This window comes from Lepus europaeus, chromosome 4, assembly GCF_033115175.1.
Source record: "Lepus europaeus isolate LE1 chromosome 4, mLepTim1.pri, whole genome shotgun sequence".
Taxonomy (NCBI): domain Eukaryota; kingdom Metazoa; phylum Chordata; class Mammalia; order Lagomorpha; family Leporidae; genus Lepus; species Lepus europaeus.
In genome coordinates, this window is record NC_084830.1 from 85,118,871 (window position 1) to 85,140,687 (window position 21,817).

The following is a 21,817-nucleotide window of genomic DNA, read 5'->3' on the forward strand; positions in this document are numbered from 1 at the left end:
GGATGTTCAGATATTCTGGTGCAGAGACTTGAGAAGCCTGGTCCAGGTCCAGCCCTTTCCGTCAGAGAAAGAAAGTGCAGGCCCCAGGGATCAGGCTGCTGTCTGCTCCCTGGCCGTGCCCCTAATTGACATTCCGGCGTATGTGTACCATTGCTGTACCTGGACTAGGACTTGCTGGTCTGTCTGAGACGCCTGTCTCGCACTCAGTACAGCCTCCTGGCCGGAAACAGCCCCACCTCATTTGTTGCGGCTTTTCTTTCCTCTCAATGGCACAAGGAAAGGGGCACTAATGAAGACGCAAGTGAGTCTTTGATGGTGTGAACATAATGCTTAACGAAGCCTGTGTGTCCTCTCAGAGGATACGCTAGAACAGACAGCTAAGTCTTCACTGGACGGACGCTGAGTAGATTAGAGTCAGTAATGCAGCAGGTGAAGCCGCTGTAAAGAAGAGTTGCAGACAGTTTGGTGATGGGTAAGTGAAGAAGAAGCATTTCCCGATTGTCAGAAAAAGCTAAACACGGACCATGGCAGCTGAGGGAGCTGAGAGCAAGGATGGTCTGTAGCCACAAGGTACTCAGAGCAAAGTTCAAAGTTGCCAGGTGATCATTTAGTGGTGGCAGGTGTGTCCAGGGACAGACCCAGCAGACAAATCGTAAAGAAAGTAATTGAGAGAACTTAGTGATACACAGAGCAGGCGTGCCAACACAGGGTTGATGGGAATTTATGTAACTTTGTTTTTAACAGGGCAGTCACTGGGATAGCAGTTTCCCGCAATGGGGCCTCGGTCTTCACAACATCACAAGGTATGGTTTCCTGCCTGGCAAGCGGTGTAACTGAAATCAGAAAGTCCAGGCTTCTTAACTCAGGCCAAGGACTGTACTTGCACATGTAAAATTAAGTTATAACAATTTATTTATGTTGTATTACATAAAATGTCATCAGATTCACCAAAAACAAAATGCCTTTCCGGTGGTGGTAAGCTTTCCTAAAATGAAAAGAAGAGCCTCCCTTCCCCTCTTGTCCTATGTCCTGGTGCAGTTAGGACCTTTCCTTCCTGCTGCCATGAGAATGGGTGCCAGCTCCACCTTCTGGGTCTGCTGGTCTGGAGCTGAGAGTGGCGTGGGAGGGTGGCAAGTGCCATGTCAGACATAGACTTAGGCTTGTGTGCACATGGAAATGCAGATTTGCTATTGCATTTTCTAGTTTTGCCATTTAATGTATATTTTTGGGTGATTTTTTTTTGTAGAATTCAGCTCAATTGAATATATTAATGTGCTTATACATGGTAAAAATTATAGAAACCCCTACAGTGCCAAGCTAATAGGACTTCTAACTATATTTTAATTGCTACATTGGAATTTGGCTATCTTGATGGGGTTGTTGTATGGCAGCACCTTCATCCCATATTGGAGTGCCAGTTGAATTCTGGCTACTCCACTTCTGATCTAGCTTCCTGTTAATGTGTCTAGGAAGACAGTGGATGATGGCCCAAGTAGTTGGGCTCCTGCTACCTATTTGGCAGACCCATATGGAGTTCTAGAGTCCTGGTTCCTTCTGGTCCATCCCTGGCTATTGCAGGCATTCTGGTAGTGAACCAGCAGATGAAAGAGCTCTCCTCTATCACCCCTTTCTCTCTGACCTCTGCCTTTAAACTAAATATATAAATCCTAAAAAGGAATTTGGCTATCTTGATCTTAAACAAAAATAAGCACAATGCAAGCCTTGCTCTGTACGCTGTTGCTTTCCCTAGAAATCTGTGTAATACATAATTTACGTAGGTCTTGTCCCTTTCATGAGCTGAGAAGGGTGGTGTGGTAGCTGTCCTGCTTCAGTAATGAAACGGCCAGTTCTGACAAAGCTGATAGCTCTTTTTAGTGAGGCTGCCTGTGTTTAGTGCTTATCACAGCAAACTATGTTCTGTATTCATTAAGTTAAATGATCTTATCTAACAACACTTCAGCTGCATTAGGGTTGCTACTCTGAGATTCTGATGTTGCGGTTTGCCATCAGAAACGTTTCATTTCTTTCACTTCCAAATAGTACCTCCGATTTGGTAACAATAGAATTGTCTCAAAGTACAGGAAAATAAGCTTACAGGTGACCAAGAGGAAGTTCACCATAAGGAGCCACGTGTGCCCATCAGGGTCCCTGGGGTGGTGGTCTGGTAGAAGAAAGCCATGGTTTGCCAGTATTTGTGCCAGCAGGTTTGCCAGCCTCATAGCACCTGACAGCATGCCTTAGCATTAAGCAGAGCCCGTGCTGGTGGCTGGATTTGTCTAGCGTCGTTTGTTAGATTCCAGCTCACTTGTACTGTCATGACCTGGTAAGCCCTGAGTTTTATGAGCATAAAGGCTTCCCATCTCTCAAGCATTTTAAGCATTATATCGCCTCTGGGTGGATTTACACAAGAAAGGGGTGTTTAAAAAATCCCAAGTTTTTGTTTTTTTCTGTTTCTTTCTTCCCACATGTTATATTTTCATGGTTTGTCCTACATGTATGTGTCCTGTGGGTCACCCCAGTGTGACATTTCTTCCTCAGATACACACACATTTAGGCATGCATCATTCATGGGACTCAGAACCTATGAGAAGAGCTCTCAGTGAAATCTTTTTTTTCAAGGTTTATTTATTTGAAAGGCAGAATGAGAGACAGCAAGCGATAGAGAGAGACACACACAGACACCTTCCAGATGTCCACCAAAACTGAGACTGGGTCAGGCCCGGAGCCAGGCACTCCATCTGGGCCTCCCACATGGGTAGCAGAGATGGAAGTACTTGTGACACTCTCTGCTGCTTCCCAGGTGCATTAGGCCGGAGCGGGATCAGCAGCTGAGGTGCCAGGGCCTGAGCTGGCGCCCCAAGACGGGATGTGGGCATCACAAGCAGTGGCTTAACCCTCTGCATCGCACCTGCTCCAAGGCCTTGGTGTTCGAGCAATTGTTTTGAAGAACTTTTAAAGCTTCCTGTCATTTATTTTTTTCTTACTTTATTATTTAGAAAGCTGGTAGTTCTCCTCTATAAAGGCTAACTCATCACAGGAGGACTGAACTATACCTTCATTGGACTACTAGTTTAAAAAAGTATTGCCAAGGTCTTTAGCACTAAAATTGCTATTGTCCTCTTTGTTAACTTTTAGCTGGTGTCAGTTACCAGGCTTATCTGTGCCTTCAGTCCTGTGTGCCGGCCGCATACTAGTGCTGGGTTTTAAGTGCATTTCCTTGTCACGGAGTTGCAGATCATAGTCTTGCTATCAGATGAGGCCTCAGATCATGCAACCCCAGGTCTCACCAGAATTTTATTTCCTGTTGGCCTCCAGGAACAAGAAGAGCAGCTGTTCTTTGACATTTGTAATACTTAGGAAATCTTTCTAATGTCTGTTTTCTTCTTATTAAACTAGATTCTACCTTGAAGATGTTTTCTAAAGAATCCAAAATGTTACAAAGAAGTATATCATTTTCAAATATGGTATGTTCACTTTTATTATCAGTGTTGGGCTAGAAATTCATGTAGTTTGTTTTAGACACATGCACAGTGGTGGTTTATTTCTCCCAAAAGAAATTAGTTTATTCCTGTATGGTATCTACAGAATACTATAGTTAGATTACTTGGAAATTCCATTTAAAACATTTTTCAAGTTGCCTTTCTCAAACTATTATAATTTCATTTTAGCCACAGAAACTTGAAAAGCTATTCAGTAGTAAATCTTTTTTTTTTTTTTTTTTTAAGCTGTCGGACTAAATGTTTATGTGCTGCTTAGATCTCTTGAACATGTTCCTTAGTGTGTAGGAAGACCCCTAATGTGGAAAACCAATTCGTCTAAAAGAACACATTTTGTTTTTCTCGTAAATTGTCCAGAGCTTTTTTGAAATTAAAGAATTTTGGAAGTTTCCCTTATCCTCGGACGTCTGTAATCCAGGGCATTTTCACTCTCGAGGGCACTCCCTGGACCTCCCAGGGTGTTGGCAGGAGTCCCTCCTGCCCGGCACAGGGAGGCCACCAGCACCCAAGAGTCATCGGGCTTGGCCAGAATGTGTTGACACACTCGGCCATTTCTTCTTTGCTGGGGAGGAAACCCTGCATCAGGAATTAGCTAGTTGAAAAAATCTGGGTAAATATGAAGAGCACCACCATCACGAGAATTTGGGCATTAATTTTGGGGACTGGGATTTAAAAGCTAGATTAACCATGGTGGGGAGTAGGGATTCAGTAATTTTTGGTAATCATTCATGCCGAATCATTTGTATTTCAGGCTTTGTCATCTTGTTTACTTTTACCAGGAGATGCCACTGTCATAAGTTCTTCTTGGGATAATAACGTGTATGTATCTGTGCATGCTCCTTTGTATTTCCACATGCAGGATAGCAGCCTGGGTGCCCGTGAGGTGTATCTGGCCAGATACTGTGTTGTTTTCTAAAGGAAACAAACATTCTAAAGGGAAAAAGATGAGGATAATATTGTGGAGTACTTATGTGGTTATCTGAATCCAGTCATTTCTCCAGTTGGAATCTATTTCTATCTGAGTTTTGAATTGAGAACATATTTGTATAATTAAATGCAACCAAGTAAATTATAATTCCCAGGGGCCTTAGTGTAGCATTAAACAATAAAATATTTCTTGAATGTGTGTTTAAGAGTCTTAAAACCAAGCTGGAATACTGCTTTACTACTTCTCATTTTCTTTTAGCTATTTCTATTCCATCGCATTTGGAAGGCGCCAAGACACATTGATGGGACATGATGATGCTGTTAGTAAGATCTGTTGGCATGACAACAGGCTATATTCTGCATCGTGGGACTCTACAGTAAAGGTTTATTTGTAATTTTTAACTTCTAGTGCTTGGACATAGAAATATTGTCAACTGTGCAACTACCTGTTAGTGCATTGTGACTTCACTCTTTTTCACAAAGTGTGTAATATGAGGATATTGAGTATTGTTGCCTTTGTTTAAAAAATTATGTGCCTCTAGCCGGTGCCGTGGCTTAACAGGCTGATCCTCCACCTTGCGGCGCCGGCACACCGGGTTCTAGTCCCGGTTGGGTGCCGGATTCTATCCCGGTTGCCCCTCTTCCAAGCCAGCTCTCTGCTATGGCCCGGGAGCGCAGTGGAGGATGGCCCAAGTCCTTGGGCCCTGCACCCGCATGGGAGACCAGGAGAAGCACCTGACTCCTGACTCAATGGCCGCAGCAGCCATTGGAGGGTGAACCAACGGCAAAAAGGAAGACCTTTCTCTTTGCTCTCTCTCTCACTATCCACTCTGCCGGTCAAAAAAAAAAAAAAATTATTTGCCTCTAATATAGTAGCTACACATAATATATAGTGTGATTTCTGTACAATGTGTTCTGCTAGATATTGAATACATTCTATAGAAGAGTTGTAGAGAAATATACAGGAGCAGCCCCTCATATATGACTTGATTGGAACTAGCAGTCATCAGTTAATCAGAACATGTCAATTTAAAGTGAAGAATCATTAAAAAAAAATTTAAGCTTAAAACTTACAAATGCACTCATTCATCATTGTTTGTTCTCTGGCTTTCCTGTGTAAAACACATCAGTATTCATCATTTTCAGTTTCCAGTAAGAACTTAGAAAAAAGCAAGAACCTAAAAGAAACAGAATTCCCTTTGGAATTCTTCAGGGTTTTTTCCCTCCATTTTTTAGATAAATTACTTGCCTGACTTAATTTTAGTACATTTTTGGGGGGACTTCTTTTCTGAGTATTCTCAGAACATTTATAGACACCACCAGGCTTCTGCACTCACATTTCCTTAGTTCATACAATACTGAAGTCACATAATTCCAGCAGCAGGTGCAAGGATGGAAACAGACACAGGCACCACTGACTGTGAGGAAGCTCATGCTGGGGATGGAAGCAGGGGATTGGGCAGGGGGAGCTGGAGCACTGTCAGCTTAGCTTCACTGGCAAGTGTGTCCAGTGGAAGCTGGTCAAGAGGGTTTTTCCTGAATGCATTGGAAGTGATTTTATATTAAATATTTTAAAATGCCTTCTGCACTATGTTCATCCTAGGTGTGGTCTGGTGTTCCTGCAGAGATGCCAGGCACCAAGAGGCACCAGTTTGACTTGCTGGCTGAGCTGGAACATGACGTCAGTGTGAGTACCAACTAAACAAACCATGGAGAAAGCGGAGTGTAACACTCTGGGGTGGGAGTGAGAAGGAAGTTCTGGATTTTGTTTGTCCTTTTGCTTTTATTTTGTTTAGTGCAGATTAGAGTTCAAATTTTAGTTCTGTTTGATTTGGTTCTTTAGGTTCCAAGTCTTCCATTTTTTTCTTCCCTAGTTAGCTTCTTTGCACATTTCCTGAAAATCAGATGCCATCCAAATAATTTCCAAAATATAGATTTCTGAGCATGGCATTTAATTTTTGGACAGCCTCAAATTATTTGGGCAGGTGTGATGGGGAACCCATCATATTCCAGGTTTTCTGACCCAGATGGTGGAACTGACCATTTCTATAGGAAATACCATCCTGTAGTTGAGGGCAGGTACAGATGGCCAAATACGCGTGACCTGCTGGCCAAGACAGCACTTAGTTCTCAGTCTCTTTTCACTGGGTCACCCCACTGCCTCCTAGGCTGTGGTTTACACGACTCTTTCCTCTAGTGAGATTTGAATCTTAATTTTCATGGTCTTCAGATTAACCGAGGTTGAGAAAGAGGAATTCCAAGATGGTGTGCAAGTGTGACCGTGCGATCCCCTGCCCCATGAGCCCTCAGAGGTCCTGGGTCCACTGGCTGCTGCAGGCAGTTTGGCACTGCCCTGCAATCTGGTACTCGGTGATCCTTCTGAGATGATCAGTTTAAGACTATTTTAAAGCAGCATGACATTTACCCTTACATTTTCATCTCTATCTGTATTCACTAGCCTATGGAAATTTGTACTGATTCTTGAAAGAAATTCTTCAGCAGGATGCTGCTGAAACACATCAGCATTAGCTGCATGGGCATGCTGCACAGTAGTTTAATCCATACGATTTAATCGCATATTTCAGTCAGCCTAGGGGAACAGAGCTGGTGATCATAAATCTAAGTGGAAGATCTATCACTGTTTTCTTCCCTTAGGTAGATACAATCAGTTTAAATGCTGCAAGCACACTGTTGGTTTCAGGCACCAAAGACGGCACAGTGACTATCTGGGACCTCAGTACAGCCACTTTATTGCACCAGATTCCATGCCATTCAGGGACTGTGTGTGATACTGCTTTTAGCCCAGGTAGGCATTATCCTTGGTTGTTTTTTTGTTTTTCTTTTGTTTGTTTTTAATGATTTATTTGAAAAGCAGAGGGAGAAATAGAGCAAATGAGCTTCCATCCACTGGTTTACTCCCCAAATGGCCGCAAGCCAGCAGCCTGGAAATCCATCTGTTGTCCTACCTGGGTACAAGGGGCCAATTCTAAAGCCATCTTCTGCTTTCCCAGGTACATTAGCAGAGAGCTGGATGGGAAATGAAGCAGTCAGGAATTGAATTGGTGCCCACATGGGCTTAACCCACTGCACCACAACACTAGCCGTGGTGTTACCCTTTTTAATGTAGCTATCAGGTAAACTGGAATTTTGAAGGTTTTTGCCTATAGCTGATGCTGCTTCATTCCAAGATACAGTATGAGTGTGCTTTAAAACATTTGTAAAAAATGGAATAAACAGGTAAGTTTGGTGCAAAAAAACTTGAAATCCATGAATGAGCTATGGCCTTTGTACCTGATAGAAAAGCAAGGTAGACATTGTTTGAATCCTGAACTGATTCAAGAAGTTAACTGAGAAGATGTAAATGAACTCCTACCCGAGGGTCATCTCAGTGTCTTGGAGAGGCACAGAGCCTTTCAGTGAGTACAGTCATTGCTCAAGTACAGGGCGCTCACAGAAAGGGAGTGGAGTAGGCCACTGGACTCACAGGTACCATCTCAGAATCTAACGTGCACTGCGCTGAGGCTCACGACTGAGGCTGTCGCCCTGTGTTGCAGATAGCCGCCACGTCCTCAGCACAGGAGCAGACGGCTCTCTTAATGTGATTGACGTGCAGACGGGGATGCTCATCTCCTCCATGACGTCAGACGAGCCCCAGAGGTACGGTTCCTGTCTTGTGGCACAAAAGGCCTACAGATACGTTCGTGATCACTGCACTTGGCCTGATTTGGCCAGCTCAACACGGCCCTTCCTTTGTGGTGATGCAATGATTTCTAAATTATTCCTGCAGGTGCTTTATCTGGGATGGAAATTCCGTTTTATCCGGAAGTCAGTCTGGTGAGCTGCTCGTCTGGGACCTCCTTGGAGCAAAAATCAGTGAGAGAATACAGGGCCACACAGGTAGGCAGTTACCACAGCTGTCCTGCTCCGTGGGCCTAGGGTCCTGAGCTCGGACTGCCTTTTCTATCACAGAGCACTCCTGTTAGGCAGAAAGCACCCCGTGTGTTCTCCCTGCGGTAAACATTTCCTTCTGTCATCATGGTTGGCTAGGTGAGCTGCCTCGGGGTGTAGATTTGTGTTGACAGGTACCTGACTCAAAGAATCATAATATACAGTAAAATATATGTACATATATAATACAGCAAAAAGACAAGTAATACATGAACAGTGAGACTTCCTCAGAGTACCTTCTTCTGTGTGTGCTGTGTGCGTGCTCTCTGATGGGTAAGGCAGAGGTATGTGAAAGTGTGACATATAAAGTATAATAGAAAACTTCTGCCCCTTTGGTTGTTATTCCGGAGTGTATCTTGGAGATGTTTTGCTTGCTTTCCTCTTCATCAGCTGGAGGACAGTTTTTAACTCTAGTATCTGTTAGCTTTGATTCCCTCCAAAGTGTCCCCCCTCATTCTCTTCCCTGGCTGCTTCTTACCACTGTTTTTTCTTACATTTGTATTTTAGAAATTATATATCTATACCTTTTCCCCACCTCAGCTAAGTAGCTCTAGTTAACATATGACCCCTTCTAATGGAAAAATAAAATCAGCACTTTCAGCAACTGGCTACCTTCTCTCCCCCTCCTGCCTGCAGTCTGTTCTATATCCATAATTCTCACTTGTTTTACCTCAATGTTAACATTTAGGTGGTTTTACACCAAGTAGTTATTTTTAATTACACAAGGACCTTACAGTAGAGACAAAACGAAGTAGAACTTTGAATGATAACCAGCAAAAATGCACATTCTAGTAAGAGCTGTCTTTGGGTGCCTCTCAGTTAACTCACTAATGAAAAAGTCCTCTCTCTCAGGTGCTGTGACCTGTATATGGATGAATGAACAGTGCAGCAGTATCATCACCGGAGGAGAAGACCGACAAATTATGTTCTGGAAATTGCAGTATTAAGTGCCTTTTCCTGTCTTGCATATTCAAGTTGAACTTTAAAAATATTTTTAAACCAAACTTTTAAATGAACTGGTGAATGTGCAATGATAGAAACTAGAAGTTTTACCACATGGAAATTTGTGTGGTTTTCAACTTTGTAAATCACGATGACCTCACTGAAAGCCACTAGCTGCCATCTAAGGCAGATGAGATGGCAGTATTAGGGGAAACATCACATTTGTAAGGCAGAGGGTCATACCACTGTGATGGTTAGGAGACAGGATTGCTGGGCAGGGCAAGCATCAGGTAGCCGTGAACAACTGAAAACTTTCCAAGGAAATGTGCAGTATTCGCTGCTACTTCTGAGAGCCAGTTCTGTCTTCCTAATCTTACCACAACTGCTGCCCACCAGGTTTTTAGGTATGTGTGTTTTCACGAAGTGGCTACTTTGTATAATGCTGTACCCAGATTCTGAGAACCTGGGAAGGATTTGAAGTTCTCGTAACAGTAAGGTTACTGTGTATGGGAACGGTTTGTATTTCATTAAACTATTAAATGCTCATCTTTTCTACATTAAAAATATTTTTCTGTAACGAAAGCAGTTTTCGTTTTCTTAATCAGTAGCTCTTAACAAGTATTGATCCTTCAAGAAAACTATTTAGTCATAGGAATTCAGTTCCACTACTTTTAAAACCCTAAGAACTCAAGTCTAGATAGCAAGATAATCAAACTCTGAAATGTTTGATTGCTTTTCTAAATCTCAAAACAAGGTCCACAGTACAGCAACAACACTGTTCTTTTATATTCAACCTTTAATACATACACCCATATTTTTGTCACATAATTACTGTAGTATCTTACAGGCAGTTGGGATGGGGGAGAAAAGACCATGGTAGTAAGAATTTCTCAGACTCAGTTTTAAGTGTCATAAAGCACTACGTGGTCTCCCAGGTTTTACTAGAGAAATCAAGAGGCTCCTTGAATTCCTGCTGAGATGCACACGTGTGAAGCGGCTCCCAGCTAGAGGCACTTCAGTCTGTCAAGCCTGAGGGCGGCTGCTGTGGGAGATGACTGTTTCCCTGTCTTTAAGATCATGTACGGCTGTGTGGAGCTCTGTCAGTGGCTTCCAAATGATGCAACAGACTAAAATTTCACTTTATACATATTTAATTAGGATAGGCATAAACCAAAACAGAAAAAAAAGATACAAGTGTCACTGTCACTTTGTTTGCAGGGAAGAGTCAGGAAATGGAACAAATTACCAGGAAAACATTTTTCCCAAAGTAGGTAGGTTACATAATGTTAACATTCAGATGCCAAAATTAGTATTATTCTACTTAATCTACAAATGAAAAGAGGAATCAAAAGTTCATCCTGTTTAGTATAAGAAATTTTACATTAAATATATAGCGCTTTGTTTCTCAGGAAGCAGTACTGGCAACTTGGAGAAGAAAGATGTTTCTGTTACGTGATGACTAGAAAATATCAAATACAACCAAGCAGCTATGCTATCGCTCAGAAAGTACTATTAACCTCTTTTGGGCTAGTGCACATTTCAGTTTAATACAGAACTACATCTTGAGTTTTAGGAAGGCAGCAATAATTATATTTTGGCTTTTGTTCTAGAGCTTAACATAGTTAAGGCGACAGTTGAAGCTTATTAGTGAAGGTAGTTAAAATTTAATGACAATCATCATAATCTCTTATAACCTACATAGACTGTATAATGCTTACATGGAATGAAACCAGCATTACCTAATTGGTGTTTACATACATACAGAGGGAGAAAAAAAACCTACCAAAGGCAATCACTCTAAATGTACTATCACGTACTTGTTAAAAATGCAAATATACCATAGAACTAAAATGACGTGAAGAGCACTACTCATTACCTAGAAGAAAGGTAACTGGTTCTCATACAAAGCTAAGCTGGCATCAATCACCCTCGTCACAATGGCTTAGAAAAGCATCAGGTTTCCAGTAGAGAAACTATTCTAGGAAAGTCAGTCAATCTTGTGAAAGTTTCACAGCTGTAAAACCAGGCTAAGGCTACAACGACCGTGAAATCTGAGGAGGAGATCAGATGAACCAGTAGATTCCCAGCCATAACGTGAGACGGGAAGGTCCTCATGCAGCATATGCTCCCTGGCTCCGGGAAAGCTTCGTGTGCATAATACAGAAGTAGTTGAGAAAGGAAACTGGAGACGCTCAGCTGTTTCCATTGTGTCCTAACTGTTAAACTTCAGGGATGGTGTGATCCATCAGGCTTTTCATAATGCTTGGCGCCATCCTACAAGAGAATCATTTTTATCATACACTCAGGTTCTATTTGTTTTGAAAATGTGCTAATCCAGGAAAACTATCTAATTCAGCACCAAGTAAGACTGAGGGAGAAGGGGAAGGTCATTCAAGTGAGTTCAGATCTAAGGGTCTCTGGTCTTCTAGTCAATAGTAACAGGCCTTCTTTATCCCGGCTAGAAAAGTTATTAGGTAAGGTAAAAAGTCCTCGTATATTAAGGCTGGTGTTTAAAGAAAGAAAAATGACATGGCTGTGGTTAACTACAGAGGCATATGGGGAAGGAGGGACCAGTTACCAGTGGTTTCAGAAAAGAGAACAAGAAAATGCTCCAAGAATAGCTAAGAAGGGTTATATTTGAGTATTTTAAATTTTACTTCCACATTCATGTTAATGATTCTGAAAAGATTCCAAGCTGGCATGGCAAAAAACACTGTGACAGAAGCTAGGATTTGAAAAGCTCTAGAGAAGTAACCCTTGTTAGCCCTTTTCTGTTCTTACACAGCTTTCCAATCCTCAGTTCCTAGGGACGGCTGCACTACACAACTCTCGCCTGTCCTCGGAGGCATGGGAGGGAACAGAAAGTGGTACTTGTAACATCTCACAGGCAAGAATTCTCCATCCTGAACCACCATCACTAGACTTCCAGGGTGTAGTCATTTGTTCAAAGCAGACAACAAGCCTGCCTCTGTCTACTTCTGCTTGGACACCCTCTTTCTACTGGGCAATGTAAAAATTTAGCAAGAGGGGCTGGCACTGTGACACAGTAGACTAAGCCTCCGCCTACAGCACTGGCATCCCAAATGGGCACCAGTCGTATCCTGGCAGCTCCTCTTCCAGTCCAGCTCTCTGCTATGGCCTGGGATAGCAGCACTTAATGCCCAAGTGCTTGGGCCTCTGCAGCCATGTGGGAGACCTGGAAGTGGCTCCTGGTTCCTGGCTTTGGATCAGTTCAGCCTCAGCCATTGTGGCCATTTAGGGAGTGAGCCAGTGGATGGAAGACCTTTCTGTCTTGTCTCTGTAACTTTAGCTCTCAAATAAATTAAAAAAAAAAAAAAAAAAAAAAAAAGGCAAGTAATAGGATGAATTTCATTCCACACTTGAAAGCTGTGAAGAGTAATCCTTACCAGCCAGTCCGTGGATGTAAATAATTTATTCTTCAAATTTTTAGATAAGTGTATCACGCCTTAGCTAAAAAAACCAAGCTTTGGGAATTAAAGTGCAATGCTTACATAAGTCATACAACTATATGTAGTATTTGAAGAATTGTGTACTTACCGTTTAATAATATGTTCAAAGATAAAAGCAGGCATGATTGTGATGGTAACTACAGTCCCAGATGTTGATAGTATGTCTGCAATTTGAGAGTCCTGATGAAAACACATAATGAAAATTAATTTTGCCAAGCCTTTAATAAAAAAATTATTCTTGGTAAAGAAATATACACCATACCTCCTGTTATGTTGTGCTAGCATGTCTAAAATGCTAAAGTATTTGTTATTTTTCTAGTTTTCCTTACCGAGTTTTATTCTATAGAAAGCAGTTTTACAGACAGTAACAAAACTGAGTTGAATATATCAGAAAAAAAAATCACATTTTCATTATTTCAGGTAATATTGTGATACTGCATATGGGGAAAATTATCTTTTCTGTTAACCATGTACACTCAGCCAAACTTTATGAAATAGGCATGTCTTAGCATATTTTGACCTTAAGACAGACATAAGGGAATTCAAAATGTTCGTGCAAGTGTATTATTCAACCTGTAGGGACTTAAAAACTTTTAATTCCATTTTCCCACAAAAATTTTGAAGTGCCCTCATATTTAGGGATTTTAGGAGGAGAAAAAAATTAAAAGGTACGAACAAGATCCAAAGCTTTTACTCATTTCCTATATTCCTATACTGAAAAACAGCTGGGGAAATATTCATTCAGAAAGTCATGAAAATCACTGCTCATGTCCTCCACCAAAGTGTAACTCCAGGGACTTCACAGAACATTTTTGTCTACCACTCCTTTTTAAAAATAATTTATATAAGATAAACAAATTTCATGTATTGCATATATAAAGATTTAGGAGCACAGTCATACTTCCCACCCTTCTTCCTTTTCTAAAATTTTTACAATGACATACTTTATTTTATAATCAAAAACTTAACCCTCCAGTACTTAAAGAATTTAATAGTAAGAAGAAGAAAAAAATCACTTTTCCTCAACAGTAGAAACAAGGGCTATAAATAATAATCACACATCTCAAAATGCCAATTTTGATCACATACATTTTTTGTAATCTATTATAACAGATCAGGGGAAGCACTGTCTTTCTGGGACTGGCTTATTTCACAAAGTATAATGCTTTCCATTTGCATCTATTTTTGTTGATAAAGATTTTATTCTTCGGGGCTGGCACTGTGGCGCAGCAGGTTAAAAGCCCTGGCCTGCAGCATCGGCATCCCACGTGGGCACTGGTTCTAGTCCCGGCTGCTCCTCTTCCAATCCAGCTCTCTGCTATGGCCTGGAAAAGTAGTACAAGATGGCCCAAGTCCTTGGGCCCCTGCACCCACATGGGAGACCCGGAGGAAGCTCCTGGCTTCGGATCGGTGCAGCTCCAGCTGTTGTGGCCATCTAGGGAGTGAACCAGCAGAAAGACCTCTCTCTCTGTCTCTACCCCTCTCTGTAACTCTGTCTTTCAAATAAATTAAATCTTAAAAAAAAAAAAAAGATTTCATTCTTCCTTATGGCTCAGTAATATTCCATAGTGCAAATATATATACCACATTTTCTTTCTGTAGTCATGGGTTGATGGACATCTGGGTTGATTCCCTATCTTAGCTATTGTGAACTGAGATGCAATAAACATGGAGGTGCAGACAATTCCTATGCTGATTTCATTTCATTTGGATAAATTCCCAGGAGTGGGATGGCCGTCATGTGGTAGCTCTGTTTTCAGATTTCTGATACCCCTCCTCTTACAGGAATGATAAATCTAGATAACAGCAGAGAAAACCTGTTAACAGCCAAAGAGCACAGCTAGCTTATGCCAGAGCCCCTGCTCTGTCTCACTTCTCCCATTGTCCACTCAGTTTCTCTATTTTGGAAGTATGAAAACATGTCAAAGAAAAAGACACTTGCAAAACGACTGTGAGGTACAAGGTCTGCTGCATACCTTCAATCCAATGACGTTCTGGCCGTTGATCTCACAGATGTTATGTTCCGTGAGAAGACCGTTTCTGGCTGCAGAACTATCTTTCACTATGGATGTTACTTTCCCATTTTTAAAGATAAAGCCAACGTGTCCAGTACTGTCCTTATGCATAGTAATTGTCCGCTCAAAAGGCCTATAAACATGAGTTCAATTAAAAATTTAAATTCAGGATAAACATTTTAATAGATTTCATATGCAATAAGCTCTGCCATACTAGGTACTTGTTACAATAAAGGCAAAATGTTTCTAATAAGAGCAACTTACTATAAGTGAGAGCATACATTCACAAACTACTTTTATTGTTTTAAAAGGTGGTTTTTTGTTTGTTTTGTTTTAGATCTCTTCATTATGGTTTGACTCATTAATCAAGACTTCTTTTGGGGTCAGCGTTGTGGCCTAGTGGGTTAAGCCGCTGCCTGTGATGCCAGCATCCCATATGGGCACCTAGTTCATGTACTGGCTGCTCCACTATCTGTCGCTCTGCCTTTCAATTGAAAAAAATTTTTTAAATTAAAAATTACAAATAACTACTAAATAGCACCTTCCACCCATAAGGCCGGATCTTGTTTTCAGGACTCTCAACCCACTTAGTTCTACACAGGCTCTGACCCTCACAAGGAATCCTAACACTGTGTGTAAAGGCCCTAGACTGTATGCTTTAGCAGAGGACTTTGGGTAAGTAAGACCAGAGATGTCATGCTACGTAACGACTTTTCCAACACCTTTTCTGTTTTCTAAAGAGAATGGAGAATACCTACTGAGAAGTCAATTCCTATAAGCTCAGAAATAAGGTGTTTGTGTAAAATCATCAAACTATGTAAGAACAACCTGTACCATCTGCAAGACTATAAGGCTCATCAGTAACATTTGATAGTTTTCTGGAACACCACATTGTATTCACAGAATCCTAAAGCCAAAGAAAATTTCCATTTGAACTGTTTTAGTAGCAGCTTACCTGTCACGAATGGTCATTGTAATCTTCTCTCCAAAAGCCTGTTTGAGCACCTTGTGAGCTTTATCAGAGCTCCAGCCTGCACAGTTTTCACCATTGATCTGGAGTACCTGGTCGCCAAATCTCAAACCAACCAATGAGGCTGGAGAATTTGCCTGGACTAGCTGAACAAATATACCCTAGATAATAAGGAAATAACTTTGGTCATTTACCACTGCTATAATAATGGTTTTAACACATTGGAAAATTAGGAAACAGCTATTTGTAGTTGAAATCTAATAACCAAAACTAAAGAGAAAAAACAATAGGAATATAATGTGTTATCACTCCCTTAAAAACAAACTGAAGAATTTATCAAGGCAAAACCCCCAGAGAATCATCCAAAAAATGAAACTCAAATCATGATGCACTAGGTCAACTTCAGTCACCCCTCCACCATCTTGAAGTAAAAAGACTAAGGAAATAAAGATAACTAAATGCAACTGTCTGATCCGACAATGCGAAATAGGTACAAGCACATTATCATAATTGCGAGGGTACCAGACCAAAGGACTGCAGGCCTTTTGTGGCTCATGTGCCACATATTTCCCATGGGAGGTGGGAAGTGAATTAAGTGTTAGAAGTTTGGTGAATTCTTATACAACTTAAAAAAATGATGGTTTAAGGTTATACTTCTACCTTTTGAGCTGCAGGAATCGATTCCTTTACTCATTTGCTAAGTTACATAGAATCAAGAAAGATTAGAGTTTAACAGCCCAAAATGATAAACATATTAACCTCCACATGAGCTTTTGTGAAGAATCCATTATGGGGGCTGGCATTGTGGCATAACAGGTAAAATTAATGCCTGTGATGCCTGTACCCCATATAGATGCCGGTTCATGTCCTGGCTGTCCCACTTCCAATCTGGCTCCCTGCTAATGGCCTAGGAAAGCAGCAGAAGATGGCCCAAGTATTTGGGCCACTGCCACCTACATGGGAGACCCAGAAGAGGCTCTTGGCTTCGGCCTGGCCCAGAACTGGCTGTTGCAGCCATTTGGGGAGAACCAGCAGATGGAAGATGGCTCTTTCTCTCTCTCCCACTCTCTTTCAAATAAATAAATAAATCTGTTAAATACCATTAACTACAAACTAAACCCACATGGATATTTTTGCTTATGTAAACTCTCAAATATTTAACAAACTATAGACAAGTATAAAAGAAAAAAGCAAAATCAAACAAATCTATAAGGCTAAAACCCTTTCCACAATCTTAAACTACATCACACATTCTTTCTTCTCATTGGTTAACCTTGGGTAGTAAGAAAGAACTAGGTGGCATTCCATGACGTGGTCCAGCGTGCACTGGCTGGAGCACAAATCCACTGCCAAGATACCTACGATGGGGGTCAGCACTGTGGTGGGTTAAAGCACCACCTGTGACTCTGGCATCTCATATGGGAGTGTCAGTTCTCGTTCCGGCTGCTCCACTTTTGATCCAGCTCCCAGCTAATGCACCTGGGAGAGCAGCAAAATATGTCCTAAATACTGGGCCGCTCCCATGCACAAAGGAGACTCAGATAGAATTTCACACTCCTGGCTTCAGTCTGGCCCAGCCCCAGCCACTGCAACCACAGGGGAGGTAAACCAGCAAATGGAAGATCTCTCTACCTATGTGTGTGTGTGTGTGTGTATCTCTTGCCTATCAAATACATAAATCTCAAAAAACAAAATAGAGAATTCAATAGATAAGAGCTAAAACCTTAAATAGGGGTAAAGATACAGCACATCTTTCACAATTCTAAAGGTTTCCTCAGGAATAAGCCTATTTCATTTCTACAGTATGTTAAGATGAGAAGTAATGGCAGCCCTAATTAGAAATTTTTGCTCAGGAAATAACCTATTAAATTCAAATTGGAGGGGATGGTGCTGTGGCCTAACAGGTTAAGCCTTAGCCTGCAGCACCAGCATCCCATATGAGCACCAGTTCAATTCCTGGCTGCTCCGCTTCCAATCCAGCTCCCTGCTAATGGAGCTGTGTGGGAAAGCAGCAGCAGATGTCCCAAGTGTTTGGAACCCTGTACCCACATAGGAGACCAAGATGAAACTCCTGGCTCCTGGCTTCAGCCTGGCCCAGCTCTGGTTGTTGCAGCCATTTGGGGAGTGAACCAGCACGTAGAATCTCTCTCCTTGACTCTGTGTCTCCCTCTCTATAACTCTGCCTTTCAAATAAGTATATTAAAAAATTAAAATCCTATTATCTGATTTAATTATGAAATACATAGACCACTGAACTTTATTTCAGTTGAAGAATTCAAAGCAAGGCAAAACACAAAGTCATACAAAGGAAGGTGTCTGGAAACTTCAGTTCTGCTTCCTCAAAACAGAACACCTCTAAGTAAACAAACTTGGGATAGCAGATTTAGAATACTCTCAATTACGAGTACGCTATTGTAACTAATTAAAGCATTTCCATTTCAAATTATTTTAACATCAATCACTTAATATTCTGTACCTACTTAGGTAAATTCCAATAGGTATTACAAACACTTACATTATCTATTGATTTAAGCCTGAGTCCAATTTTTCCATCTTGATCCTTACATAAAATGACTTCACGAATCCCTTGTTTAATTTCTGCTCTGCGAATCCCAACATCATTTCCAGTTACAGGAGCCACCATGTAGTTCATACTGGAAGGTCTTGCTACCAACTGCTGACAAAACATATATGTGTCAATATTTAGAAGCACTCACTTAAAAAAATCTACAATGGTAATTAGCAGAACATACTCAATTGTGGTTTTCCAAAAAGTAATATACCAAGTTCCCTCAGATAAAATTGGATTTCTGCAAATATGACACTGTTGTTTTGTAATTCTTTCAATCACTCCCATATTTAGCATCTCCAGTAGATTCATGGCTTACCCTGTCTTCTCTTTCGAAATCACTGGCATTGGTCTCATGTTTACAATCACTAACTGCAGAACGATGGTTTAGTCAACAATGGACCCCATACACAATGGAGATCCCATAAAATTTTATTGGCTGGTGATGTCATAGTTGTCTGATCTTGTTTAAGTACACTATCTATCATGAACACATAATGATGAACCACTTAATAGCATGTCTCAAAATGTATCCCATCATTAAGCAAGTAATGACTATACTATGGTTTGTCTTCATCTCAAATGTATTATCCTAGACTTTAACAGCTATAGTATACTTCTGAAAGACATTTCCACAGGTTTCTTTTATACAGTATAATCTTTGATAATCTACTTATCCATTCAGAGTTTGTCTAAAAGGAGCAACATTCTTATCTCACAATGTTAGTAAGGATTGAAAGAAAAGGGCATGGTATGGGGCTGGCGCCATGGCACAGTGGGTTAATCTTCTGCCTGTGATGCTGGCATTCTATATGAGTGCTGGTTCTAGTCCCAGCCGCTCTTCTTCCGATCCAGCTCTCTGCTATGGCCTGGGAAAGCAGTGGAAGATGGCTCAAGTGCTTGGGCCCTGCACCACCATGGGATTCCCAGAAGCTCCTGGCTCCGGATCGGCACATTTCTGGCTGTTGCGGCCATTTGGGGAGTGAACCAGCGAATGGAAGACCTCTCTTTCTGTTTCGCCCTCTGTCTGTAACTCTACTTCTCAAATAAATTAAATCTTTAAAAAAAAAAAAAAAGGAAAAGGGCATGTTATATAAGTTCTGACACACATAAAGTGTCAAATACTTTTTCTCATCTCCTTTAATAACCATCTATGAATCAGAAATCAGACACACAAAGGAGAATGCCCCAGAATGGCTATTTACTATGGAAAACTCAAGTTTTCTTAAGAAAAAAAAATTTTTAATAAAAAAATTGTATTTACTTAGAAGCATTCAAAATGTCAAAACAGCTGCAACCTTTTTTTTTTTTTTTGGCAATTAGAGTGGTATTCAGTTAACAGAACAATTATTTCATAGAAGCTGCATCAGATAACTGAAGATGAAAAAAAAATGCCATCCCCATATATAACTAAATTGTGCTGTGCACGAACAAGAACCTGCTTTAAATCCCCATGCCAATTTACAACCTCCATGCTGTACCAGGCAAGGTTAGTGGCTACCGAAAAACCACCAGGACAGAGCTATCGAAAGACACATTTGGTAGTGTGTTAACATACAAAAAAAAAAAAAAAAATAGAGACACTGTACAGTTCAAAATAAATCTTACACAGCCTCACATTTCATTTTTCCTTCAAAAGGAGTTGTGTATACAGGAATTAAATGCTTTACAGACAACGGAAAAAACTGCATTAGAACCAACTTATTCATCTCATCATGTTCATATTCCTCTTCTTTGTCTTGCTCCTTTCAGCCCTGACAACTCCCTTTCTTGCTGCACCAGGTTTCCCTACAGCTTGAGACGCGGCACTATCCTTTTCATATTTTTCCTTCAGCTTAGCAGCCTTCTTGTCCTAAGGCTGCTTGCTCTCGGCAGCAGTGTTACCGCACAACTCTCCCAGTTTCTTTGCAACATCACCAATGGATAGGCCAGGATGTTCTCCTTTCATTTTTGGGTGATACTAAGAACAGACCAAGAAAAAGGCCGAAGGATGCCTCTTGGGTGCACTGGGATCCTTGAACTTCTTTTTTGTCTCCCCTTTAGGAGGGATGTACGTTTTCATTTCTTTCATAACGAGCCTTGTCCGCCTTTACCATGTCTTCAAGTGTTCCCTTCTCTTCAGCAGATACAGTCTTCCACCTCCCTGAGCACTTCTTAGAAACCTGAGAAGTTGACGGAAGCATCTGGGTGCTGCTGCTTATGCTCCTCCAGGCAAGTCTGCACAAAGGATGCATATGATGACATTCTGCCTCTCGGCTTTGGAGGATCTCCTTTGTCTATGTTTAGGTATGTTACCTCGGCGAGGCCTAGAGTCGCTCACTGCCCATCCGGCTCTCACTTGACCAGCACTGTCTCTATGGAGCTCAATGTACTGCAATGGCTGTGCAAGCGGAGCCAGACGCAGCCTCCTCACTCTCTCCGTGCTGGTGGTTTCCTGTTGTAAGTGGACTTTCTCCTCAACCAAAAGGCAGTGAGGAAAGGACTTACCAGGGCTTCTTAATTACAATTTGTGATAGGTTAGAAAGATTTTTCAATAGACATAAAGCTTTAATCTGCCATGAATTGTGATGCTCAGGGCAGCAGTAATAGGAAAGGACCTTCAGATGAAAACATCACAACTTCAAAAATTTACTCCATTGGAATTTATGGTCATTCAAATTGCATATTCTAAAGCCGACAGTCTAACAGCAGCATCTATCACTCACTCACACGCTATGATATTAGAAATCAGGACACAAGGACAAAATATTATTTATAAAGAATTACAAAGGTTCAAAAGAAAATACAGCTATCAGAGATATAAGACAATCAGAAAACAAAATGGAAAAGAAAATTTTAAGAGCCAAATTCATTCTTTAGCTGTAATTCATGTGCTTCAACTTTTATGACTTTTGAATGACTTAAGCTGACAGTCTAACAGGAGTTATATACACAGAGTCAATACACAAGGCCAGAGAAATTACTTATGAAGGAATCGCAAGCAGAGCACTGTGCTCTTGCTTAGTTGAAAGGACAGGGATGTGGGGTCAGGAAGGCTAAGGCCAGCTGGTGAGACAGAATTTGGAAAGCAGAGTCTGGAGAGCAGGGAGTTACAGGCACAGCTCCAGGTGACGCTGCATCTGGATGGATAGTAACCCAAGTATGCATGAGGTGAGAATCCACAAGGCCAAGCAAGGGATGTTCAGAGATCCAACAGTTCCTGGAGATTACACAGGGCTGGAGACATTCAAGAATCCACAGCCATGGTGGAGAGTGCTTACCGGACATCCAGTGAGGACACACTTTCTTAGTAACAGAATAACAGCCTTACAGAACTAACTCAACAAAGTGTAAAGCAAGTCTCTCAGGGATCAAGCAGGTCTAACTAGAACTCAACTACCTCAATATATATTCTGTATACTGGTGATAATATATATGTATATATATTAAGATTTTATTTATTTGAGAGGTAGAGTTATAGACAGTGAAAGGACGACACA

The 21,817-nt window shown here is 41.2% G+C and overlaps 2 protein-coding genes and 1 pseudogene across 5 annotated transcripts in view; 1 reads left to right on the forward strand and 2 right to left on the reverse strand.

The window, feature by feature from the left end:
• NSMAF (neutral sphingomyelinase activation associated factor) overlaps nucleotides 1-9,882 on the forward strand; it is a 66,344-nt gene extending 56,462 nt beyond the window's left edge. For all 3 annotated transcript variants that reach the window (XM_062188466.1, XM_062188467.1, XM_062188468.1), the window contains exons 23-31: nucleotides 745-803; nucleotides 3,397-3,464; nucleotides 4,249-4,316; nucleotides 4,684-4,807; nucleotides 6,028-6,111; nucleotides 7,080-7,230; nucleotides 7,979-8,081; nucleotides 8,212-8,321; nucleotides 9,225-9,882. In XM_062188466.1, coding sequence (XP_062044450.1) covers nucleotides 745-803; nucleotides 3,397-3,464; nucleotides 4,249-4,316; nucleotides 4,684-4,807; nucleotides 6,028-6,111; nucleotides 7,080-7,230; nucleotides 7,979-8,081; nucleotides 8,212-8,321; nucleotides 9,225-9,319 — 862 coding nt within the window. In that variant the 3' untranslated portion in view covers nucleotides 9,320-9,882. The remainder of the gene's footprint in view (nucleotides 1-744; nucleotides 804-3,396; nucleotides 3,465-4,248; nucleotides 4,317-4,683; nucleotides 4,808-6,027; nucleotides 6,112-7,079; nucleotides 7,231-7,978; nucleotides 8,082-8,211; nucleotides 8,322-9,224) is intronic.
• A 208-nt stretch (nucleotides 9,883-10,090) lies between these two features.
• Nucleotides 10,091-21,817, reverse strand: part of SDCBP (syndecan binding protein) — a 34,264-nt gene continuing 22,537 nt past the window's right edge. Inside the window, exons 5-9 of one of the 2 annotated variants that reach the window (XM_062188470.1) lie at nucleotides 18,285-18,443; nucleotides 15,755-15,930; nucleotides 14,761-14,932; nucleotides 12,873-12,964; nucleotides 10,091-11,588 (exon numbers count right to left, since the gene is read on the reverse strand). In XM_062188470.1, the coding sequence (XP_062044454.1) occupies nucleotides 11,534-11,588; nucleotides 12,873-12,964; nucleotides 14,761-14,932; nucleotides 15,755-15,930; nucleotides 18,285-18,443 (654 nt within the window). In that variant the 3' untranslated portion in view covers nucleotides 10,091-11,533. Of the gene's footprint in view, nucleotides 11,589-12,872; nucleotides 12,965-14,760; nucleotides 14,933-15,754; nucleotides 15,931-18,284; nucleotides 18,447-21,817 lie in introns of both variants that reach the window. The other variant, XM_062188469.1, reaches the window with a different exon arrangement.
• Nucleotides 19,669-20,654, reverse strand: LOC133758413 (high mobility group protein B1-like; annotated as a pseudogene).